Here is a 21,153-nt window from a genome sequence, read left to right as displayed (position 1 = left end):
AATTTTTGCCAGTTGATGGGTGTAAAATGGTATCTTGTGATTGTTTTAATTTTCATGTGATTGACTTCAAGTGAACTGAGAACCTTTTTATGTGTTTGTTGGCCATTTGTGGTGTTGATGAATAACCTATAAATCTGTTGCACAGTTTTCTGGTGACTTGTCTTTCTCTTATTGAATGTAGAAATTTGGTCTTTATTTTTGATAATAATCTTTTGTCTTTTATATGTGTTGAAAATATCTTCTCTCAGTCTATTGCTGTGGTGTCAAGTCTATGTGTGGTGCCTTTTGTTGTACAGAAAGTTTCAGTTTTTAAGGAGCACAATGTGTTAATCTGTTCTTTTTCAGATGTGTACTTTTTGTATCTTGACATGAAGCAGATTATAAACATAACCTTCAGTGTTTAATTCTAATATTTTAAGTTTTGTTTTCTACATTTTGGACTTCAATCTATCTGAATTTTAAATTTTGTAAGTGATATCACGTAGTGCTCTCATTCTATATCTTTATTTTTCCATTTGGAAAGTCAGTTGCACAACATCACTTTGAATAGTCAATACGTTCCTTACTTTTTGCGACATAACCTCTGATGTTACATATTACATGTTGAGTTCTCAAATATGCTGAGGTCTTTCTGGAGGACTCTGTCCTTAACTGTTTATTCATTTGCATGTCTCTGGGCCAATAGCACTATTCATTTGACTTAGCTGTGTAAGAAATCTTGGTATTAGGTAGGTGTACCTGGCCTCTACTACCTTTAAAACTATTTTAACACAATGCAATAAATTTTTATATGTAGGTCTGGCTCACCCAGCTGCATTGCTACTCAAAAGGAGGAATATATTCAACTATTTTTGAGAACATATATATCTTCTTTTTCCTTTACTTTAACAATGTAGAAAATGATAACAAATTGCTCAAAATAAATTCAAAGTTAACTCAAATACACATTTGCTTTGTAGAGCAGAAAGATGTACAATTATTTGGCAATTTCAGACCATTAAGATTTAAAAGTAAAATAAAACTGTTTTTCTGTTTGCAGGAACATCATACACAAGATAATTATGAAAAGTCCTGGCTTTTAAGGTGTATAGATAGACATTGCAGATGGGAAAATGATTTTAAAAACTACTTGCAGAGTAGTAATTTCATACTGAAGTGTAGCTGCATAGGGGATATTTAAATTCGCCTGTTCCATGGTCTACTATTTGGTTTCTTTCTTTTAGACATACGTTCCTCCCTTCTGGTTCAATGAAGATCACTGAAACCCGCATTTCAGATAGTGGGATGTATCTTTGTGTTGCCACAAATATTGCTGGGAACGTGACTCAAGCTGTCAAATTAAATGTCCATGGTGAGTTTTGAAATGAGAGCATATGACAACCCTGTGGACTGGCCACAAGAAAACCCATAATCCTAGTTTATTTGATAGCTAATTTCCAAATTGTTTATGGAGTAATTAAAGAAAACATTCTCTAAAATCTGAGACTTGTGATTTTCTTTCATTTACTCTGAAAAGTTTTTCTGCTATTTATAAACAATCTTTTGTTTCTTCCTTTATCAAATAAACTATATTAAATTTTTGGATCTCGATTTTTCTAAAGGTCAGCAGTCACTTATTGCTATTATTGTTGATATATGGTAGAAAGAAAATGTGTTTAAGCTAGTAACATTTTATAGAAGCTAATACAAATTTTTAAATAATAATTTAGTAGTATTTAAATGATCATTTTCAATATTTAAAGATCTCAGCAACTGAAAAAATTATGTTTTCTAGGATTCTTTGACTACACCTCCCTAGTTAGTTTGCTTTATTCCTCCAATCCACACAGTCCATCCAGTTCTTCATTCATTCAACACACTGAGTGCATACTCTACACCAGGCATTGTTTAGATGAAAGATATTCAAATATCAGAAGAAATTAGCTCAGATAGTATTGATCTGATTTCACTCTCAGATGATCAGGACAATTGTGTCCACATTGATTATGGGGTGTGAAGTCATGTAAGAGTCCTGTCATTTACTAGCTCTAGGGCATCAGGCATATTCACTAACTTTTCTTATCTTTAGTTTTCTCTTTCATAAAATGATGATAATACTATCATCAAATATATAAGGTTGTTGTTAGTGACAACCTTTAGAAAGTGTTCATTAAATATTAAGTTAAAGAATGTATGGTACATTAATTATAATTATATCCTTGTGGCTCAACTTGATTCTACAGTGCACAATGCAAGTATGTGGAAATCAGGAATCCTTTTCTGGTATATTGATAAACTACTGCATTTAAATTTCTAAAGGAAGTTGATAAAAGGAAGAGATAGAGGATCTTTGTGGTTTTCTTATCTGAAATTAGCAAAGGCTTTCATGAGAAACTTTTCTTATTGTCTGATCCTTCTACAAAGAGAACAGAAACTGAATACATGGAGAGAAATGCTTTTTGTCCCTTATAGAAATTACCTGGATTGCCTTTTAAGAGAGTTTTTAACCTAAAATTATTTACAAATTAAAAGATGCCTAACATTTTAAAATGCTTGCTGTTCCTCAAGTTTGGAACTAAGAGTTTTATATTTATTATTTCCTGTAATCCTTGCAATGTACTGGGATTACAGGCTATTTTCCCTGGATTATCAAGAAAACAGGCTTCAGGAAGTTTACTGACTTGTCCTAGATCACCTAGCTAGTGAATGGTCCGAGCCTAGGTCCAAATCTTGAAATTGTTTCACTTTTCCATGCTGCCTATTGATAAGGAGCTCTCATTTAAAGTGAGTAAAGGAAGGAATTTGTAAAAGTTGGATTATTAATACCCAATTATTATTTCTAGTTCCTCCAAAGATACAGCGTGGACCTAAACATCTCAAAGTCCAAGTTGGTCAAAGAGTGGATATTCCATGTAATGCTCAAGGGACCCCTGTTCCTGTAATCACCTGGTTCAAAGGTGGAAGCACCATGCTGGTTGATGGAGTGCAGCATGTTAGCAATCCAGACGGAACTTTAAGCATCGACCAAGCCATGCCCTCAGATGCTGGCATATATACATGTGTTGCTACTAACATAGCAGGCACTGATGAAACAGAGATAACGCTACGTGTCCAAGGTGATTTTTGACACAGGAAAATATATGTATGTGGGGTGGGGAGTGAGGGAAAAGTCCTAGAGCTAAATAGATTATCTTGGATAATCTTAAATCACTTCAGAAAGAGCTCTATATAACTTTTGTGACTCTTTGAAAGAAGAACCATTCCCAAAAGAAATGAAACATACCATTTCTAAACCTGCATCAATTTTTGTATGTTTACTTTTGAAACAAAGTTGCCATGGATCATGTAGATAACAGAAACAATCCTAGATGATGCCCCACCCACTGTTTTTGGTTTGGGAGACATTGCGGGAAGAGTGAATTGGAGTAGGTTGTCACCTCACAGTGCTGGGGTGCACTCAAAATAGAGCCCTAGGAAATCTAGATCCACTACTTCTCTATTATTACTGTATTTGCTTTGAAGATTTAAAGATCAGTGTTTATGTATTCAAGCAACAAATATTGATTGAGCTCTTGCCAGGCATCTGTCATATTCTAGATGGTGATGAGAAAGTAGTAACAAAGGCAAAACCCCTGCTTTCATGAGCTGTTCTAGTGTGAGTAGACGGAAAACAGACAAACATATAAACAAGAAATACAGATTGTGAAAAGTGCTTTGTAGGAAATTAAAATAAGGCAATGGTCCTGAGAGTTGCCTACTTTAGATTCAACTATCAAGCAGGACTTCTCTGAGGTGATCTTTAGAGTGAGATCCGCGGGACCGGAAAGAACCGGCCACGTGGAAATCAGGGGGAAGAACATTCTTGTCAGAGGGAATACTAGTACAAAGACAAGAAGAAAAGATAAGCAGGTATGGTACTTAGCACAGTATTAGATAGTTCTTAGTGCTGTACTGAGTATTAGTATTAATTAGTACTAATACTCTTCTAAGTATTAGTACAGTACTAAGGTACCTGACCCATTGCCAAGTTTGTTGGATGGTTGGCTAGGACACTAATGGAGAAGTTTTCCTGTTCATTCCACAAACTGTATTGGGTATTCATGTTTATAGTTGAATGGGAAAGATAATAATTCATGAAATAATCTCATGATTACATAATTAAACATTGGTTAGTGCCCTCATGAAATGGCGGAAGACTCTATATGAGCTTTTAACAAAAAGACAAATCACAGAAGGCTTCCCTTGGGGTAGAGACATGTCAGTTGAGATTTGAAGGGTAGGTAGAAGTGAGGGGCAGCCCTTCAAAGAGAATGTGGAGAGAACTTTCCAGGAAAAGGACATAGAATATGAAGAGAAAGGCATGTAATATTTTGGGGACACTGTAATCAGTCATCGTCAATGAAGGCCAGCTAGCTGCATTCCAGACTGAGGGCTGAGTAATATGTGATGAAGCTGGAGATGTGGTCATGGGTCAGGTTATCCAAGACCTAGGAAACCAGACTAATGAAGTTAGAATTTATTCTAAATGCAATAAAAAGACTTTAAGAAGTCATAGTTGGGAAAGTGATGTGGCTGATTTCCAGTTTTTTTTTTTTTTTTTTTTTGAGACGGAGTCTCGTTCTGTCGCCCAGGCTGGAGTGCAGTGGCCGGATCTCAGCTCACTGTAAGCTGCGCCTCCTGGGTTTAGGCCATTCTCCTGCCTCAGCCTCCCGAGTAGCTGGAACTACAGGCGCCGCCACCTCGCCCGGCTAGTTTTTTATATTTTAGTAGAGACGGGGTTTCACCGTGTTAGCCAGGATGGTCTCGATCTCCTGACCTTGTGATCTGCCCGTCTCGGCCTCCCAAAGTGCTAGGATTACAGGCTTGAGCCACTGTGCCTGGCCTTGATTTCCAATTTTAAAATCACTCCTTTGGGAGGGAATCATTCAGCTAGAGAAGATAAGGGAAACTGGTATAGACTAGTGTAGTAGCCCAGGTAAAAGATGGCGGTAGTTAGAAAGGGGAAAAGAAGGGAATGGGCTAAAAAATAATTAGGAAAGGAAATACTCAGGACATGGTGATGGATTGGATATGAGACTGAAGGAGATAGAGTTCTCAAGTTCTCAAGAATAACTCCCAAATTTCTTCATGCAATGAATGGATGATGAAGCTTTTCAGAGACATGAGATGCACTGACAGGGGGCACTTTGGAAAGAACAGGTCTGAAACTTTATCTTATAGACAAGATGAGTACAAGTAATGATTTGAATTAGATAAGTCAATGATGAGATTTGTATTTCAGAGTATTCTGGGGACTGTGCAGAATATCAATCTAAAGGGGAACATGTTTGAGGAAAGGATCCCCATAAGAAGTCTATTGGAATAGTCTGGTAAGAGAAAATAAGGGTTGGAAATAAGCAATGGTCTTAAACATAGAGAGGAAGACACAGATACGTGAACATATATGGTACTATATGATTGGATATGGAGGCCAAACTTAAGGGAGAAAGAAAAATGACTGGGTGGACCATAATGCCTTCTTTGAGGGAATAAGGGAAACAGAACAGGATTGCGGGAAGCATAAAATAATGAATTTTGTTTGGAGAATTTTCAGTTTAAGGCACTGTGTCACATCTAGGTAGAAATGTTTGGCAGCTGGAAATAGGAATCATATTTAAAAGAAGAATCAGCAGAGATAGCAGCTCATCAGTGCAGGTGGTTCATTGTGCCTTAGGAGAGTTTGAAATTGCTCAAATAAAGCCTGTGATAATGCATTTGTTTTCCTAATAGAACCACCCACAGTGGAAGATCTAGAACCTCCATATAACACTCCATTCCAAGAAAGAGTGGCCAATCAACGCATTGCATTTCCATGTCCTGCAAAAGGTATGTAATACTCAAAGATATAGGCATTGGCATAATGTTATATTGTTTCAGAATGCTGTATTGAACCCAAATTGCCATCCTTATAAAACTCCACATCAATCCTTGGTACAACATTTGAGTGTAATAGAAACTAACCCATCTTTTGGATAACAACTCTTTGAATAAGTATTTTTTTTCCTTTCAGGTATTTTATTTCTTTCAATGTAAAGACTTTCCATTCTTTCGAACTTGCCTAGTCTCACATGTTTTCCAGGTTGTTCAGATCCTTCCTGCTACTTCTTATTTCATTCTTTTTTTTTTTTTTTTTTTTTTTGGCAGGTTTTCTCTTTACAATGTGATAGCTGGAGCTATTCAAAATATTCCAGATTTATCTCAACCTGGCAGAGGTATAATTAGGACTATTCCTTTGTTTGTTCTGGATACTTCTGAAAACCTCTTTTTCTAGATCTTCTCTCAACTGGTAATTCTAGGACCAGATTGTAAATTGTCACTTGGAGGCTTATTCAAGCCCTTCTTTTCCTTGAATTTCTGAGCTTTCTATCCTACCATGTTTTCTGCCGGGTGATTGATATTATTTCTCCTCAGGGGAATATGAAAAGGACTGTCACTTTTACCCTAACTCTGCCAAGTAGGTAATTAAGAACATCCTTTCTCAAGTGTGTATTCATCAGCAGTGATTCAAAGCAGGTTTGTAGCAGTTCTGGCAAAGTCCAAGCAGTAGTCTTTCTGTAACCTCCTGAGGGCCTCCAGATGGCTAGTACCATTTGTGCCCCCACATGTGCCTTTTAGCAGTTGTTCCTGGGCAGCAGCAACTGAAGGTCTTCATGGCTGTGTCTGTTTCTGTGGCAAGCTTTTCAATCTCAGCAGTCGTTGTCACCAATGATTACTTCATTTTCTACCAATATTAAAAGAAAAATATCTTTAGCAAGCTTTTCAGATACCTAAAGAATTAACAATAACTATTCCAAGAGTCACTGAGAATTAGGGAGGTGAAGCCTGGAGAGGAGGCCTTCTTTAGAAGGGTTTAAGTTCAGGGAAGTACCATGACTGCTCACTCCCACTGGACCCGCTGGTGGCCCTGTTGCTTCTTGTTCCCCTCGGGATTCCTGACTCCCAAGCTAATTTCTTGTTTTGACTTCCCTTTTCCACCTAGAAAAACATCTCTTCCTTACTTCCTCATTTTCACCTGGAATATAATGCTTGAATTCATTTAAAGTTACTAGACATCTTTTTCATTATCTTTTACTTTGAATTTCATCTTGCTCATGATTGTTCTATCATTTAAAAATTAAAGATAATGCAACTTCTTTCTTTTGTTTGTTCATTTATATTTTTATTAACTCAACAAATATTAATTAAGTAGTCTAATTAAAGTTCATAAAGGAATGACTGGGATGTAAGGAAATGATTACAGCCTCCTTTTTTCTTGACAACATGGACAGGAAACTGGAGTCCCATCAGTTTAACCTTTTTGTTCTCATCAGTCAACATTTTACTATGAGCACAATTAAATAGGCCAATCTTTAATTTTTCCCATAAATATAATTTTCATAGTCACTGTTTAAGCCTTTAACTCAATTTAAGTGTAGCTTCAATGACATATTCTATGTATTTCTGCTATTCTTTTATATATATCCTGGGTTATATATTCATCCTTTAATATTTTAATATCATTTAATACAGGATTATTAACAGTGTCTTCTGTAGTCATGTAATTTTTATTTAATGTGTTTTCTTCTTCTTATAGAGATTAAATAATTTTTTTAAATGCTTAGAATAATACCTGGCAAAACGTTTGCTAAATAAATACATCGTTAGTATAGATTTAATGTTTACTTATTTCCAATATTCCTTTTGATTCTATTATACACTCAAAGATTGTTGTATCATTTTTTTTTCTCCAAGAGTACATCATTTCCATTCATTCTGTTAGTAGTAAATGAATCCAGGAAAGCTATTTGTCTCACTACTTTCTCAACTACCATTTCAAGAATTGAGCTATTATCCTTTGTTTAACAGAATGAGATCTCCAAAAGATGCATGAACAGTAGAGTTTCCTCATCTCTACAATATCAGGCCTTTTAAAAAAAGGGAATTATAAAACATCATGTCTCCACATCATGTATACACTCTGTTTGGTTGACAATCTTCATGTTGTATTTCTGTGACAGTGTCTTATTTTTGCTCTGTCTTTATTTCACCCTAAAACTCTCCCCACATCCAGTCTGTAGGATTAATATAGTTCCTGCCCCACCAAGAAATCACTGTGAACTCACTAGGAAAATGCTTTACTTACTATCATCTGAATGTTTAGATAAAAACAACTTTGTTCAAACTTTACCATAGGTCTCTTAAGACCCACTGGGATTTAGAGGCATTAACTAACATAATCTCTTCATATTTCCATACCAGGAGAAATATCTTGAAATTATTGTCATAAGAAAAACTTTACTTCTCTTTGATATATTTGATATTTAATAATTTCTAATTTTGTGGTAAAATATCACAAGACTCTAATTTCTTATTTAGGTACCCCTAAACCAACCATCAAATGGTTACACAATGGTAGAGAATTGACAGGCAGAGAGCCTGGCATTTCTATCTTGGAAGATGGCACATTGCTGGTTATTGCTTCTGTTACACCCTATGACAATGGGGAGTACATCTGTGTGGCAGTCAATGAAGCTGGAACTACAGAAAGAAAATATAACCTCAAAGTCCATGGTAAATATTGCTAAAATCATGTAACTGACTACGTTTGTCAGTCTCCCGTTCTTAAATGTTTAAATTATTCTCTCAGTGTGGTATCATTTAATATTAATGTGAATAGCAGTAGTACCAAACAGAAATCTGGTGCTCTGATTGAATTTATTATTGGATTTAAACTTTCATGTAATTTCTTATTGTGACTTTACATCATTCAAAATTCAAATGGTAGAAAAAGATACATGATAAAAAGTCTCCTGACCCTGAGCTGAGCCATCTACTTATCCTCTATTTGGGATAAAGGAAAGTTATCTGTGTGTGTGTGTGTGTGTGTATGTGTGTGTGTGTGTGTGTGTGTGTGTGAGATATTTTATGAATATACAAATACAATGTTTTATCCTCTTTTTATTTATAAAATGTACACATATAATAGAACATTATATTCACATTTTTCACCTTCTCTGTCTCATTAAACAATCTAGCTTGGATTTTATTTAATGTTCCTAACTCTATAGCATCACATTGTATACATACACATTTATTTGACCTTCCTCTATTAATGATGAGCATGTAGATTATTAACAGTTGTTTTTATTAACCTTTAATGAAAATACTGCATATATGCCATTTTGCATAAGTGAAAGTGTATATATATTTTAAAATTTGATGAATATTGGTTTCTTTAGACACTGGGCAATATTCACCCTCATCAACAAAGTAGTGAGTCTCATGTGACTTAATTAAGACCCCATAAGCTTTTATTTTGAGTAATATGTGGAATAAAAATAGATTCTCCCTTAAGCTTATCCCAAATTTCATCCTAAATTTAAAACCTTGAAATAATAAAGTAAAAATTGAGTAAGGGTTGTTATTATGAATACATTGGTCAAAACTTTTTAATTTTGTAACAAAGCATATGCTTAAATATGTCTAGCTTTTCTAGCCATCAAATATTTCAGAATTTGCTGTATGGCCATTATAAAGAATCTCTATAAATAATATTTATTATAAAACTACCTAGCTATGACTCCTCTCTTTTTGCAGTTCCTCCAGTAATTAAAGATAAAGAACAAGTTACAAATGTGTCAGTGTTGTTAAATCAGCTGACCAATCTCTTTTGTGAAGTGGAAGGCACTCCATCTCCCATCATTATGTGGTATAAAGATAATGTCCAGGTAAATAGAGTCATCCAAATATGTGTAATTCCTTGCCTCTGCATCTGAAGTAAGTTGTTCAGATGTTCATTTCTTACTACTAATAAAATAAACTTTCTACTTCATTTTTTAATTACGCATTTTTATTAGGATTGGAAATAACACTGACTATTTTGGCCCTTAAAGGTGACTGAAAGCAGCACTGTTCAGATTGTGAACAATGGGAAGATACTGAAGTTCTTCAAAGCCACTCCAGAGGATGCAGGAAGATACTCCTGCAAAGCAATTAATATTGCAGGCACTTCTCAGAAGTACTTTAACATTGATGTGCTTGGTAATAAATAACATCCTTTTAAAAAACTACAATTCAGAGGCATTTCTTACCTAAAATAGAGCTGACTATATGAAAAAGAGAAAAAGATAAATTGACAGAAAAAAATATAGTTTCATTCTATTATTTTTGTCCTTATTATTTGTTAACCAGAACCATATGATATAGAAATTTTGAAGAGTTTCATTATTTATAATAGAGAGATGCCTTTGAATCATATATACAATAGTATCAAATACTCAAAAGTGGTACTGCTATATTGTGTAAAATAAGAAATTATTACTCTTGTCAATTTCTCTGGTTAAGTAGGCAGGATATTCTTTGGGAAGTGGCTACAACAGGGTGATGCAGAATATATCACATTAATGCTGTATACATCCTGAAGCTGCTAGGCTGTACTTGAACAGAAGGTAGTAAATCCCCTTTCCCCTGCATTCTAATTGACTCTTGTAACTAAGTCAGTCCTGATTCTAATTAAGTAGGTAGCAGCTGTAGTAAATTAGGATGTGAGACATTTTAATGGTAATCATAAATTTAAAATTTTATAATTTTAGTTTGTGAAATTATATTTGCCATTTAAAGTTCACTTTGTGAAAAAATGACTTTCTCCATTTTCAATATTTTGCTCCTTACAATGGGCACATAATTTGTAAGTCTTGAGTAGAAGTGAGGTGGAGGAATGATACTGCATAAAAATTATATTCATAAACAGCTATAACATAAAAATAATTCCTCCCATTAGGCTTCTCAAAGCCTGAAATTTTTCTTTCCACAAAATTACCATTATTATATTTAAGTATAAGTTATAAAAACAAATTAAGAAATCATTGTTATCATGAGTCTTATTGACATTATTTCTCCTGGTACTCATCTGCTCCCTTGACTTAATTCCATCTGTGTGCTGATGACTCCCAAATTTTTATCTCCAATTCAGACTTCTTCCCTGAGCCTAGGGATAGATAGCTAATTTTCTCCATAGTATTGTGACTTGAATATCTTAGTTTTATATCAAACAAAAAGGTCCCAGTGAAAGCCAGTTCTGGTTGCCTTCAAGATCCCCATTCTAGGGACTGATACCTCCATCCACTCACATGCTTATTCCAGAACCTCCAGGTTCTCACTACTACCTTCTCCCCAACATTTCAAATCTATATATTTCCTGTTATGTCTACTTCCTAATTCTTTGGTGATCTACGTCTTTTCATCCTTCTGTGAAAGTCTATCATCATTCATGAGCTGAATTAATGTAATAGCCTAAGGGCTCACCTGAATCCACTTCTTGCTACTGTAATTCATTCTTCACTTAAGAGCATGTGGTCTTAAAACACAAATATGATTACACCCCACTCCTCCCCTACTGAAATCCTTTAGTGGCTGGTCATTTTTCTGAGGATGAAGACCAAACACTTTAACATGGTGTGAGGAGGGATGACTAGACCGAGAAGTATCCAGAAGCTCTTTAATAAGCTTGATAATCCCAAGAATAAAAACTAGCACATTATTTTTCATGTTATATTGCATACCAAATTTACCATCTTAGTTGTTTAAAAGACAAAGGTAATATATTTCAAGTAACACAACAGTATATGTTTGAACATTATAAGAGTGATGTTAATTGTCATTCATTATCCAAATGTATCACGGTAGCAAATTACATTATATAAGCATCACTGATCACTTACATTCTAAGCTACTTTTGCATATGAGTTTAATACACCCAAAAATGAATCCTATACTATCATAATTCTTGCAGGTAATTGTCTTGCTAGCAAATATTTTATAAATATGTTTCTACATTTAAATTTATCATTTGGGTACACAGAAATGATATGAAAAAGTGTTGTGTGGTATTTTATGTTTGACATTAAGATCTTGTTAAATACTGTAGAAATCATTGACTGCTTTCTAACCCCATGCCTGCTCTTTTTGCTGAGTAACAGAGTTTCATAATACACTGTCTTTGTTCAAGTTCCACCCACCATAATAGGTACCAACTTCCCAAATGAAGTCTCAGTTGTCCTCAACCATGACGTCGCCCTTGAATGCCAGGTCAAAGGCACTCCCTTTCCTGATATTCATTGGTTCAAAGACGGCAAGTGAGTATCTTTTCTGTATTTGTTGCAAGGGTTCAATTGATAGGAAAAAGGTGTATAAAAATGCATGTGGACTTTCTCCCTCTTAATTATTTTATTACATAGAATATTATTAAATGAGCATACAGGAAAAACAATATTGCTCAAAAACTAGTCTAAAAGTCTTGTAATATTTTTCATTCTTGTGGATTCAAAGCTCCCTATAAATGTTGGGAATTCATTTTAGAAACGTAGAGAAACTCAAATTTAATATACACTAAATATCCTCTGTCTAAAGGCTAACAGTGAAAAATACAAGATCCAAATGTGAGATGATTTTCTCTTTACATGGAATTTACTTATTAAAAAGGAAAATGTTTTTATGACAGTGAGATGAATACTAAGCTAGTTCTGTGTACCGGCAAAAAGGAACTACAGATGTTTCTCCAACTCCAGATCTCAAGGGCTGCTGAGGTGTGCCTACATAGAAGTGGCTGCAGTGGTCTGTATTGGTTGTGAGAATTTATTTCTCAAATGGTGGTTACAGTTTGTGTTTTACAGTTTCTGGGAGCAGATATCTAAGGTCTAAGTAGAAAATAGTCAAGATTTTTGGTATATAAAATAAAAGATTGTATCCAAGCTTTTTATAAATCACTAATAAATACAAACAGCAACAGAGAAAATATATGGAGGATATGAACAGACAAAGTATACTAAGGCAATAAACATATTAAAAGATACCATCAATAATTTGATGAATAATAAAATTTTGTTATTTACAGGTCATATAGGCAAAAACATAAAGGTTTGAAATTATCAAGTGTTGACTAGAGTATGGGAAATCAAGATATAGTGCTCTGACAGGGAAGATGTAGATTAGTACCTTAAAAGGCAACTTGTTGATATCTATTAAAATTTAATGCACATACACTGTGATGCAGTATCCCAGAGATGGAAGTAGTCATGCATATCCACAGAGAGGCTTGTATATTGATATTCACTGTGACACTGTGACGGCAAAAAAGTGAAAGCTGGCTAAAATCCAACATTGGGAGAATAGGTAGATACTTTATGGCATAGTCATATTATGGAACACTGTGCATCAATTAAAAATAGTAAGATCAAGCTATGTGTACCAAAAATATCTCCATACCTGTTGTAGAGTGAAAGAAAAGCAGAACAATAACCTGATACCATTGATATATTAAAACTTTAGATATCTTTGGGAGTATATTTATAAACATTTTTGTTTATAAATGTTTATAAACAATTTTAATTGTTTAAATTGTTTATAAATGTAAAACAAAAACAAAAATGTTTATAATTTTGTTAAAAACAAAAATGTTCATAAATGTAAAAAATGTGGAAGAATACAAATCAAACTGATAAAGAGAAGAAGTCTCGAAAGCAGACTCACATTAGGGGTCATAGACCAAGGAGAATTTTTCTCATCATAATGCTTTTTTGTTTAAAATTTTTTGTCACTTGCACAATTAACAATCAATAAAAGTTTCAAAGTTACTTAAATTTGAGTAGCATATTATCAAGTATTTCTTTAAAAACTTAAAATGCGGCCAGGTGCGGTGGCTTATGCCTGTAATCCCAGAACTTTGGGAGGCTGAGGCAGGTGTATCACCTGAGGTCAGGAGTTTGAGACCAGCCTGGCAAACATGGTGAAACCCCGTCTCTACTAAAACTACAAAAATTAGCTGGGTGTGGTGGCAGGCACCTGTAATCCCAGCTACTTGGGAGGGTAAGGCAGGAGAATTGCTTGAACCCAGGAGGCAGAGGTTACAGTGAGCCAAGCTAGCTCCATAGAACTCCAGCCTGGGCGACAAGAGCGAGACTTCGTCTCAAAGAAAAAAAAAACAAAAAACTTAAAATGCACTGAATAAAGGTACTTTATTCTCTTAACTTTTGAGAGCTATGTACAAAGTGTCATACTAAGAAATAATGAAATATACTACCATAGGAAGTGAAATGTTTGTCATTTAATTTTGTAGTCTTACTAGTGTCTTATGAATATGGCAATGCATTTAATTAATCATTATGTGGCTAAGTCTTTGCAACTTCTAAAAAACTAGCTATGGATATTCCTGAAAAAGACTGATGGACTTCAAAGGTATGAGTCTTAGGATATCATAGACTTTAACAACCAAATTTTAAAATAAATCTGCTGCCAATTACATAAACTGCCAATTACATAAATTATAGTGTTCAGCAAATGACTCTGTATAGTAGAAAAAGACTTCCTTGACAACCATATACGAGCTTCTTTGACATAAATATCTTTCAATATTTATAATTATGTAAGCGTTTGTATTTATTATGATATTTATTTTTAGAGAAGTTGGCATGATTATTTCCTCTAGTAAAAATAACCATTCATGATATTGTGAATGCTCTTCTAGATATTATAATGATATTATTTAAAAATAATATTATTTGGTCCAAAGTTCCTATACTGTAATGTTTAAAACTCTTAATTATTCTTTTCCAGATAATGTTAGAAATTTTAGCTATGCAAACCAAAAAATAAAATTAAAAAAACTAAAAAATGAATAAGAATGGATGAATGAATAAAACAAATAATGACACTACTGGATTTCTATTAATATTGTTAAATAATTTAAGTTTGAAATGGAGAAACTTTTCATGTCAAAGAGATATTTATGATTATCTAACTTCCGTTAGAAAAGTGGTTTAAAACTTTCATTCTTCCGAACAGGAGTGCTAATCATATCGTTTTATTTTTTAAATTAACTTTCACTTGTATTTTTAACTTGTACTAATGATTTTTGTTGTGATAAATAAGAAATATGGAAAACTGAAAATAGACCCATGGAATAATAAAATAAAATTTTATTTTTTCTAGGCCTTTATTTTTGGGTGATACTAATGTTGAACTTCTAGACAGAGGACAAGTCTTACGTTTGAAGAATGCACGGAGAAGTGACAAAGGGCGCTACCAATGTACTGTGTCTAATGCAGCTGGCAAACAAGCCAAGGATATAAAACTAACTGTCTATAGTAAGTGTGATTTTCTTATGCTTTTTATTGTCAGCTCTCATTTTAAGTTGAAAAGCAGGATTTACTCTACTGGTAACTACTCTCTTGTTTATTACTGAATAATTTGGAATACTACATACTTCAAGAGAAGAAGGAGCCTGTCTTCATGTGTTTTAAAAGGCTAGAATATTGGATCAAATTTTAATGCCTTTTTAAATTAAATACGGATTTCTTCAAAGGATCTAGTGATTTTTATATAATCTCACTTAAAGAGAGCAAGAATTTCCCAATTGGTTAGCATATATACAAACCAAATGTCTGCATCTTTGAAAGGAACAGAACAAACTTCAAAACGTATAGAAATTTATGAAATAGAACAAAGTTGATGATATGCAGACAATTCAATTATTCTATTTTAATTCCATCATGGCCTTTATCCTGACCATGTGATTATCTTTTAAATACCTTATGTGTTTGTGCTACTATTTTCTCCCAGCTATGTCCCTACCAAATAAATGTAGCTCTTTTTTCCCTAACATTATCAGCCTCTTCTGAGGAATGTGATTGCCAAATTCATTTTAATTTTTACCCGTGGAGTCAGAGGTAGGCACATGAATATTATGTTTCTAGCACAAAGATTTATACAATAGAAAGGAATAGAACTCAATAGACCTGTAGTGCTCACTGCACTGTCTTCTGTCTTTCCATGGTGTATGATGCTCAAGGAAAGTTCAGATACCTCTTAAAATGTCTCCTTCTCTTACGATCTTCCCAATTAAAAGCAGTCACCTACTTACTCTCTTGTTTTCACAGCACACATCACTATCTAATATTTGATTGCTTAATTATAGGTTTATTTACTTATGATCTATTTCTTTCCCAGGAATTTAAACTCGGTAAGAGCAGGCTTTTGTTTTGCATGTTCCCTACTTTAATGTCTGATACATAGCAAGTCTCAAGAATTATTTGCTAAATGAATGAATGGTCTAGTGTTACGCTGTCTAATATGGTAGCCACAAGCCACATGAGGCTATTGAGTGCTTGAAATGTAGCTAGTCCAAACTAAGATGCACTGTTGTAAAATACACACCAGATATCAAAAGCTTAATATGAAAAATGTAATATATCTAATTAATAACTTTACATTGATTATATCCAAAATAATATTTTGGATATATTGGGCAAAGTAAAATGTATTATTAAAATTAATTTCCTCTGTTACTTTCCATATTTTTTAATGTGGCCATTAAAAAATTTAAAATTACATATGTGAGTTTGCATTGTATTTCTATTGGACAACACAGATTGAATAATTAATAAGAGTTTGTGTTGAGGCCCAACCACTGCCACTGACTAGCTTTGTGACGTGGATAAATTTCCTAAACCCTCTGGGCTTCAGTTTTCTCAGTCTTAAAATGGGGATAATAATAACACCTATGCAGTGGTGTTATTGTGAAGATCAAATGCTAGATACTTTACATGGATTGTTGAGCTTATAGTAAGAACCCAATAAATGTTATTCATTTATCATTACCTAATTAGTGATTATATCTTCTTAAAACTTAATGTAGATATGGAATCTAGCTTGATTTGTATATAATTTAATTGCTTTCCAAATCTACCTTTTTAAATGTTACTGTCTTCATGCAAAGTTCAAATAGCTTTCTTGAATCAAAGAAATTATATTTAATGCAGGCTTTTAAATCATTTGTATCTATAAATGAAAGCCTTTGGAAGAAATTAGTCATGAAAAGACATGTTCTCTAAAAAAGAATAACATTGCTGAAAGATTAACCATACAAGCATCCAAGTTAAACAGAAGTACTATTGGTACCATTGGCTTCCCACCAGAGCCAGGCATTTAAACAATAGGTGCAATATTTTTCCCAAGCTGTTGAGTAGCCTTCTCTGCCCTATTGTATTTTTGCCAGGATCTGTGATGAATACATTTTGGTGATTCAATAAGACTCTTATTTCCATGGGACTTGGGTTCTTTCATTTCAGATCCTCTTGTTCACTCTGTATGATGCCCCCAGGCACCCAGAAAAGTGGGCTCTATAATGATTAAACCTTCTGGGATTGTCTGAGATAAAAGGCATTATAATATAGTGAAGTTTTGAGTATTATAATTCAGGAAATAGTGCCATTTCCTCCTTATCAATGCTCACCTGCATCTCTTAAGCTTAAATTTATTTCACTTGTGAAAGTGCTTTTGTTCTTAAAATGGAAAAAAAAAGTAAAACAGGTATCATGCTTTGGCTAACTGTGAAGAATATGTATGTAGATTTCAGATTGAGAGTGTGTTTCCTACTACAGTTGATTCATTCCTTTTCCTTACTTACACACTGATATGAGAATGAAGCAGGTGGGTTGATACACTTGCAAGGTGTAAATGAATATTGTGCCTGAATAAGGAAAGAAACTGAGACAAAATACAAGAAAAAAATAAAAGAGATGGCAGATAAAAAAGAAAAAGAAGAATGTCAAAGAGGGAAAAAAGTAAATGAAATTTTTTTGTTTTTTTTTAAAATAATTTAAGTTCTAGGGTACATGTGAACAATGTGCAGGTTTGTTACATATGTATACATGTGCCATGTTGGTGTGCTGCACTCATTAACTTGTCATTTACATTAGGTATATCTCCTAATGCTATCCCGCCCCCTGATCCCCTCTCCACAATAGGACCCGGTGTGTGATGTTCCCCTTCCTGTGTCCAAGTGATCTCATTGTTCAATTCCCACCGATGAGTGAGAACATGCATTTGGTTTTCTGTTTTTGCGATAGTTTGCTGAGAATGATGGTTTCCAGCTGCATCCATGTCCCTACAAAGGACACGAACTCATCCTTTTTTTATGGCTGCATAGTATTCCATGGTGTATATGTGCCACATTTTCTTAATCCAGTCTGTCACTGATGGACATTTGGGTTGATTCCAAGTCTTTGCTAATGTGAAAACATATGTGTGCATGTGTCCTTATAGCAGCATGACTTATAATCCTTTCGGTGTATCCCAGTAATGAGATGGCTGGGTCAAATGGTATTTCTAGTTCTAGATCCTTGAGGACACTGTTTTCCACAATGATTGAACTAGTTTACAGTCCCACCAACAGTGTAAAAGTGTTCCTATTTCCCCACATCCTCTCCAGCACCTGTTGTTTCCTGACTTTTTAATGATTACCATTCTAACTGGTGTGAGATGGTATCTCATTGTGGTTTGATTTGCATTTCTCTGATGGCAAGTGATGATGAGCATTTTTTCATGTGTCTGTTGGCTGTATGAATGTCTTCTTTTGAAGTGTCTGTTCATATACTTTGCCCACTTTTTGATGGGGTTTTTTGTTTTTTTCTTGTAAGTTTGATTGAATTCATTATAGATTCTGGATATTAGCCCTTTGTCAGATGAGTAGTTTGCAAAAATTTTCTCCCATTCTCTAGGTTTCCTGTTCACTCGGATGGTAGTTTCTTTTGCTGTGCAGAAGCTCTTTAGTTTAATTAGATCCCATTTGTCAATTTTGGCTTTTGTTGCTATTGCTTTTGGTGTTTTAGACATGAAGTCCTTGCCTATGCCTGTGTCCTGAATGGTATAACCTAGGTTTTCTTCTAGGGTTTTTATGGTTTTAGGTCTAACATTTAAGTCTCTAATCCATCTTGAATTAATTTTTGTATAAGGAGTAAGGAGAGGATCCAGTTTCAACTTTCTACTTATGGCTAGCCAATTTTCCCAGCACCATTGATTAAATAGGGAATCCTATCCCCATTTCTTGTTTTTGTCAGGTTTGTCAAAGATGAGATGGCTGTAGATGTGTGGTATTATTTCTGAGGGCTCTCTTGTGTTCCATTGGTCTGTATCTCTGTTTTGGTACCAGTACCATGCTTTTTTGGTTACTGTAGCCTTGTAGTATAATTTGAAGTCAGGTAGCATGATGACTCCAGCTTTATTCTTTTGACTTAGGATTGTCTTGGCAATGCGGGGTCTTTTTTGGTTCCATATGAACTTTAAAGCAGTTTCTTCCAATTCTGTGAAGAAAGTCATTGGTAGCCTCATGGGGATGGCATTGAATCTATAAATTACCTTGGGCAGTATGGCCATTTTCACGGTATTGATTATTCCTATCCATGAGCATGGTATGTTCTTCCATTTGTTTGTGTCTTCTTTTATTTAACTGAGCAGTGGATTGTAGTTCTCCTTGAAGAGGTCCTTTACATCCCTTGTAAGTGGGATTTCTAGGTATTTTATTCTCTTTGAAGCTATTGTGAATGGGAGTTCATTCATGATTTGGCTCTCTGTTTGTCTGTTACTGGTGTATAAGAATGCTTGTGATTTTTGCACATTGATTTTGTATCCTGAGACTTTGCTGAAGTTTCTTATCAGCTGAAGGACATTTTGGGCTGAGACAATGGGGTTTTCTAAATATACAATCATGTCATCTGCAAACAGGGACAATTTGACTTCTTCTTTTCCTAATTGAATACCCTTTATTTCTTTCTCTTGCCTGGTTGCCCTAGCCAGAACTTCCAACACTATGTTGAATAGGAGTGGTGAGAGTTAGCATCCCTGTCTTGTGCCAGTTTTCAAAGGGAATGCTACCAGTTTTTGCCCATTCAGTATGATATTGGCTGTGGGTTTGTCATAAATAGCTCTTATTATTTTGAGATATGTTCCATCAATACCGAATTTATTGAGAGATTTTAGCATGAAGGGTTGTTGAATTTTGTCAAAGGCCTTTTCTGCATCTATTGAGATAATCATGTGGTTTTTGTCTTTGGTTCTGTTTATATGCTGGATTACATTTATTGATTTGTGTATGTTGAACTAGCCTTGCATCCCAGGGTGAAGCCCACTTGATCATGGTGGATAAGCTTTTTGATGTGCTGCTGGATTCACTTTGCCAGTGTTTTATTGAGAATTTTTCCATCGATGTTCATCAGGGATATTGATCAAAAAATCTGTTTTTTTGTTGTATCTCTGTCAGGCTTTGGTATCAGGATGATGTTGGCCTTGTAAAATGAGTTAGGGAGGATTCCTTCTTTTTCTATTTATTGGAATAGTTTCAGAAGGAATGGTGCCAACTCCTCCATGTATCTCTGGTAGAATTCGGTTGTGAATCCCTCTGGTCCTGGACTTTTTTTGGTTGGTAGGCTATTAATTATTGCCTCTTTCTTCCAGTTGATCGAGTCGGTTACTGAAGCTTGTGCATTTGTCATGTAGTTCTCGTGTCATGGTTTTCATGTCTATGGGTTCTTTTAAGGTCTTCTCTGCATTGATTATTCTAGTTATCCATTCATCCATTCTTTTTTCAAGGTTTTTAATTTCTTTGCGCTGGTTACGTAGTTCCTCCTTTAGCTCTGAGAAGTTCAATCGATTGAAGCCTTCTTCTCTCAACTCATCAAAGTCATTCTCTGTCCAGCTTTGTTCTGTTGCTGGCGATGGCTGCATTCCTTTGGAGGGGAAGATGCGCTCTGATTTTTGGAATTTCCAGTTTTTCTGCATTGCTTTTTCCCCATCTTTGTGGTTTTATCAGCCTTTGGTCTTTGATGATGGTGACTTACTGATGGGGTTTTGTTGTGGGTGTCCTTTCTGTTTGTTAGTTTTCCTTCTAATAGTCAGGACCCTCAGCTGTAGGTCTGTTGGAGTTTGCTTGAGGCCCACTCCAGACGCTGTTTGCCTGTGTATCAGCAGCAGAGGCTGCAGAAGATAGAATATTGCTGAACAGCGAGTGTTGCTGTCTGATTCTTGCTCTGGAAGCTTCGTCTCAGGGGTGTACCCTGCTGTGTGAGGTGTGAGGTGTTGGTCTGTACTTTTAGGGGATGTCTCCCACTTAGGCTACTCAGGGGTCAGGGACCCACTTGAGCAGGCAATTTGTCCGTTCTCAGATCTCAACCTCCGTGCTAGGAGATCCACTGCTCTCTTCAAAGCTGTCAGACAGGGGCATTTACCTCTGCGGAGGTTTCTACTGCTTTTTGTTTAGCTATGCCCTGTCCCCAGAGGAGGAGGCTACAGAGGCAGGCCAGCCTCCTTGAGCTGTAGTGGGCTCCA

General features: G+C 35.0%; 1 protein-coding gene across 8 annotated transcripts in view; it reads left to right on the top strand.

The window, feature by feature from the left end:
- Positions 1-21,153, top strand: part of HMCN1 (hemicentin 1) — a 454,658-nt gene that overhangs the window by 240,268 nt on the left and 193,237 nt on the right. For all 8 annotated transcript variants that reach the window (XM_073011674.1, XM_073011672.1, XM_007989160.3 and 5 more), the window contains 8 exons: positions 1,224-1,351; positions 2,823-3,095; positions 5,749-5,844; positions 8,374-8,568; positions 9,595-9,725; positions 9,891-10,038; positions 12,005-12,131; positions 14,983-15,137. In XM_073011674.1, the coding sequence (XP_072867775.1) occupies positions 1,224-1,351; positions 2,823-3,095; positions 5,749-5,844; positions 8,374-8,568; positions 9,595-9,725; positions 9,891-10,038; positions 12,005-12,131; positions 14,983-15,137 (1,253 nt within the window). The remainder of the gene's footprint in view (positions 1-1,223; positions 1,352-2,822; positions 3,096-5,748; positions 5,845-8,373; positions 8,569-9,594; positions 9,726-9,890; positions 10,039-12,004; positions 12,132-14,982; positions 15,138-21,153) is intronic.

Source organism: Chlorocebus sabaeus, chromosome 25, assembly GCF_047675955.1.
Source record: "Chlorocebus sabaeus isolate Y175 chromosome 25, mChlSab1.0.hap1, whole genome shotgun sequence".
Lineage (NCBI taxonomy): Eukaryota > Metazoa > Chordata > Mammalia > Primates > Cercopithecidae > Chlorocebus > Chlorocebus sabaeus.
Note: the sequence above shows the minus strand (reverse complement) of the source record. Positions and strands in the feature narration are given on the sequence as shown.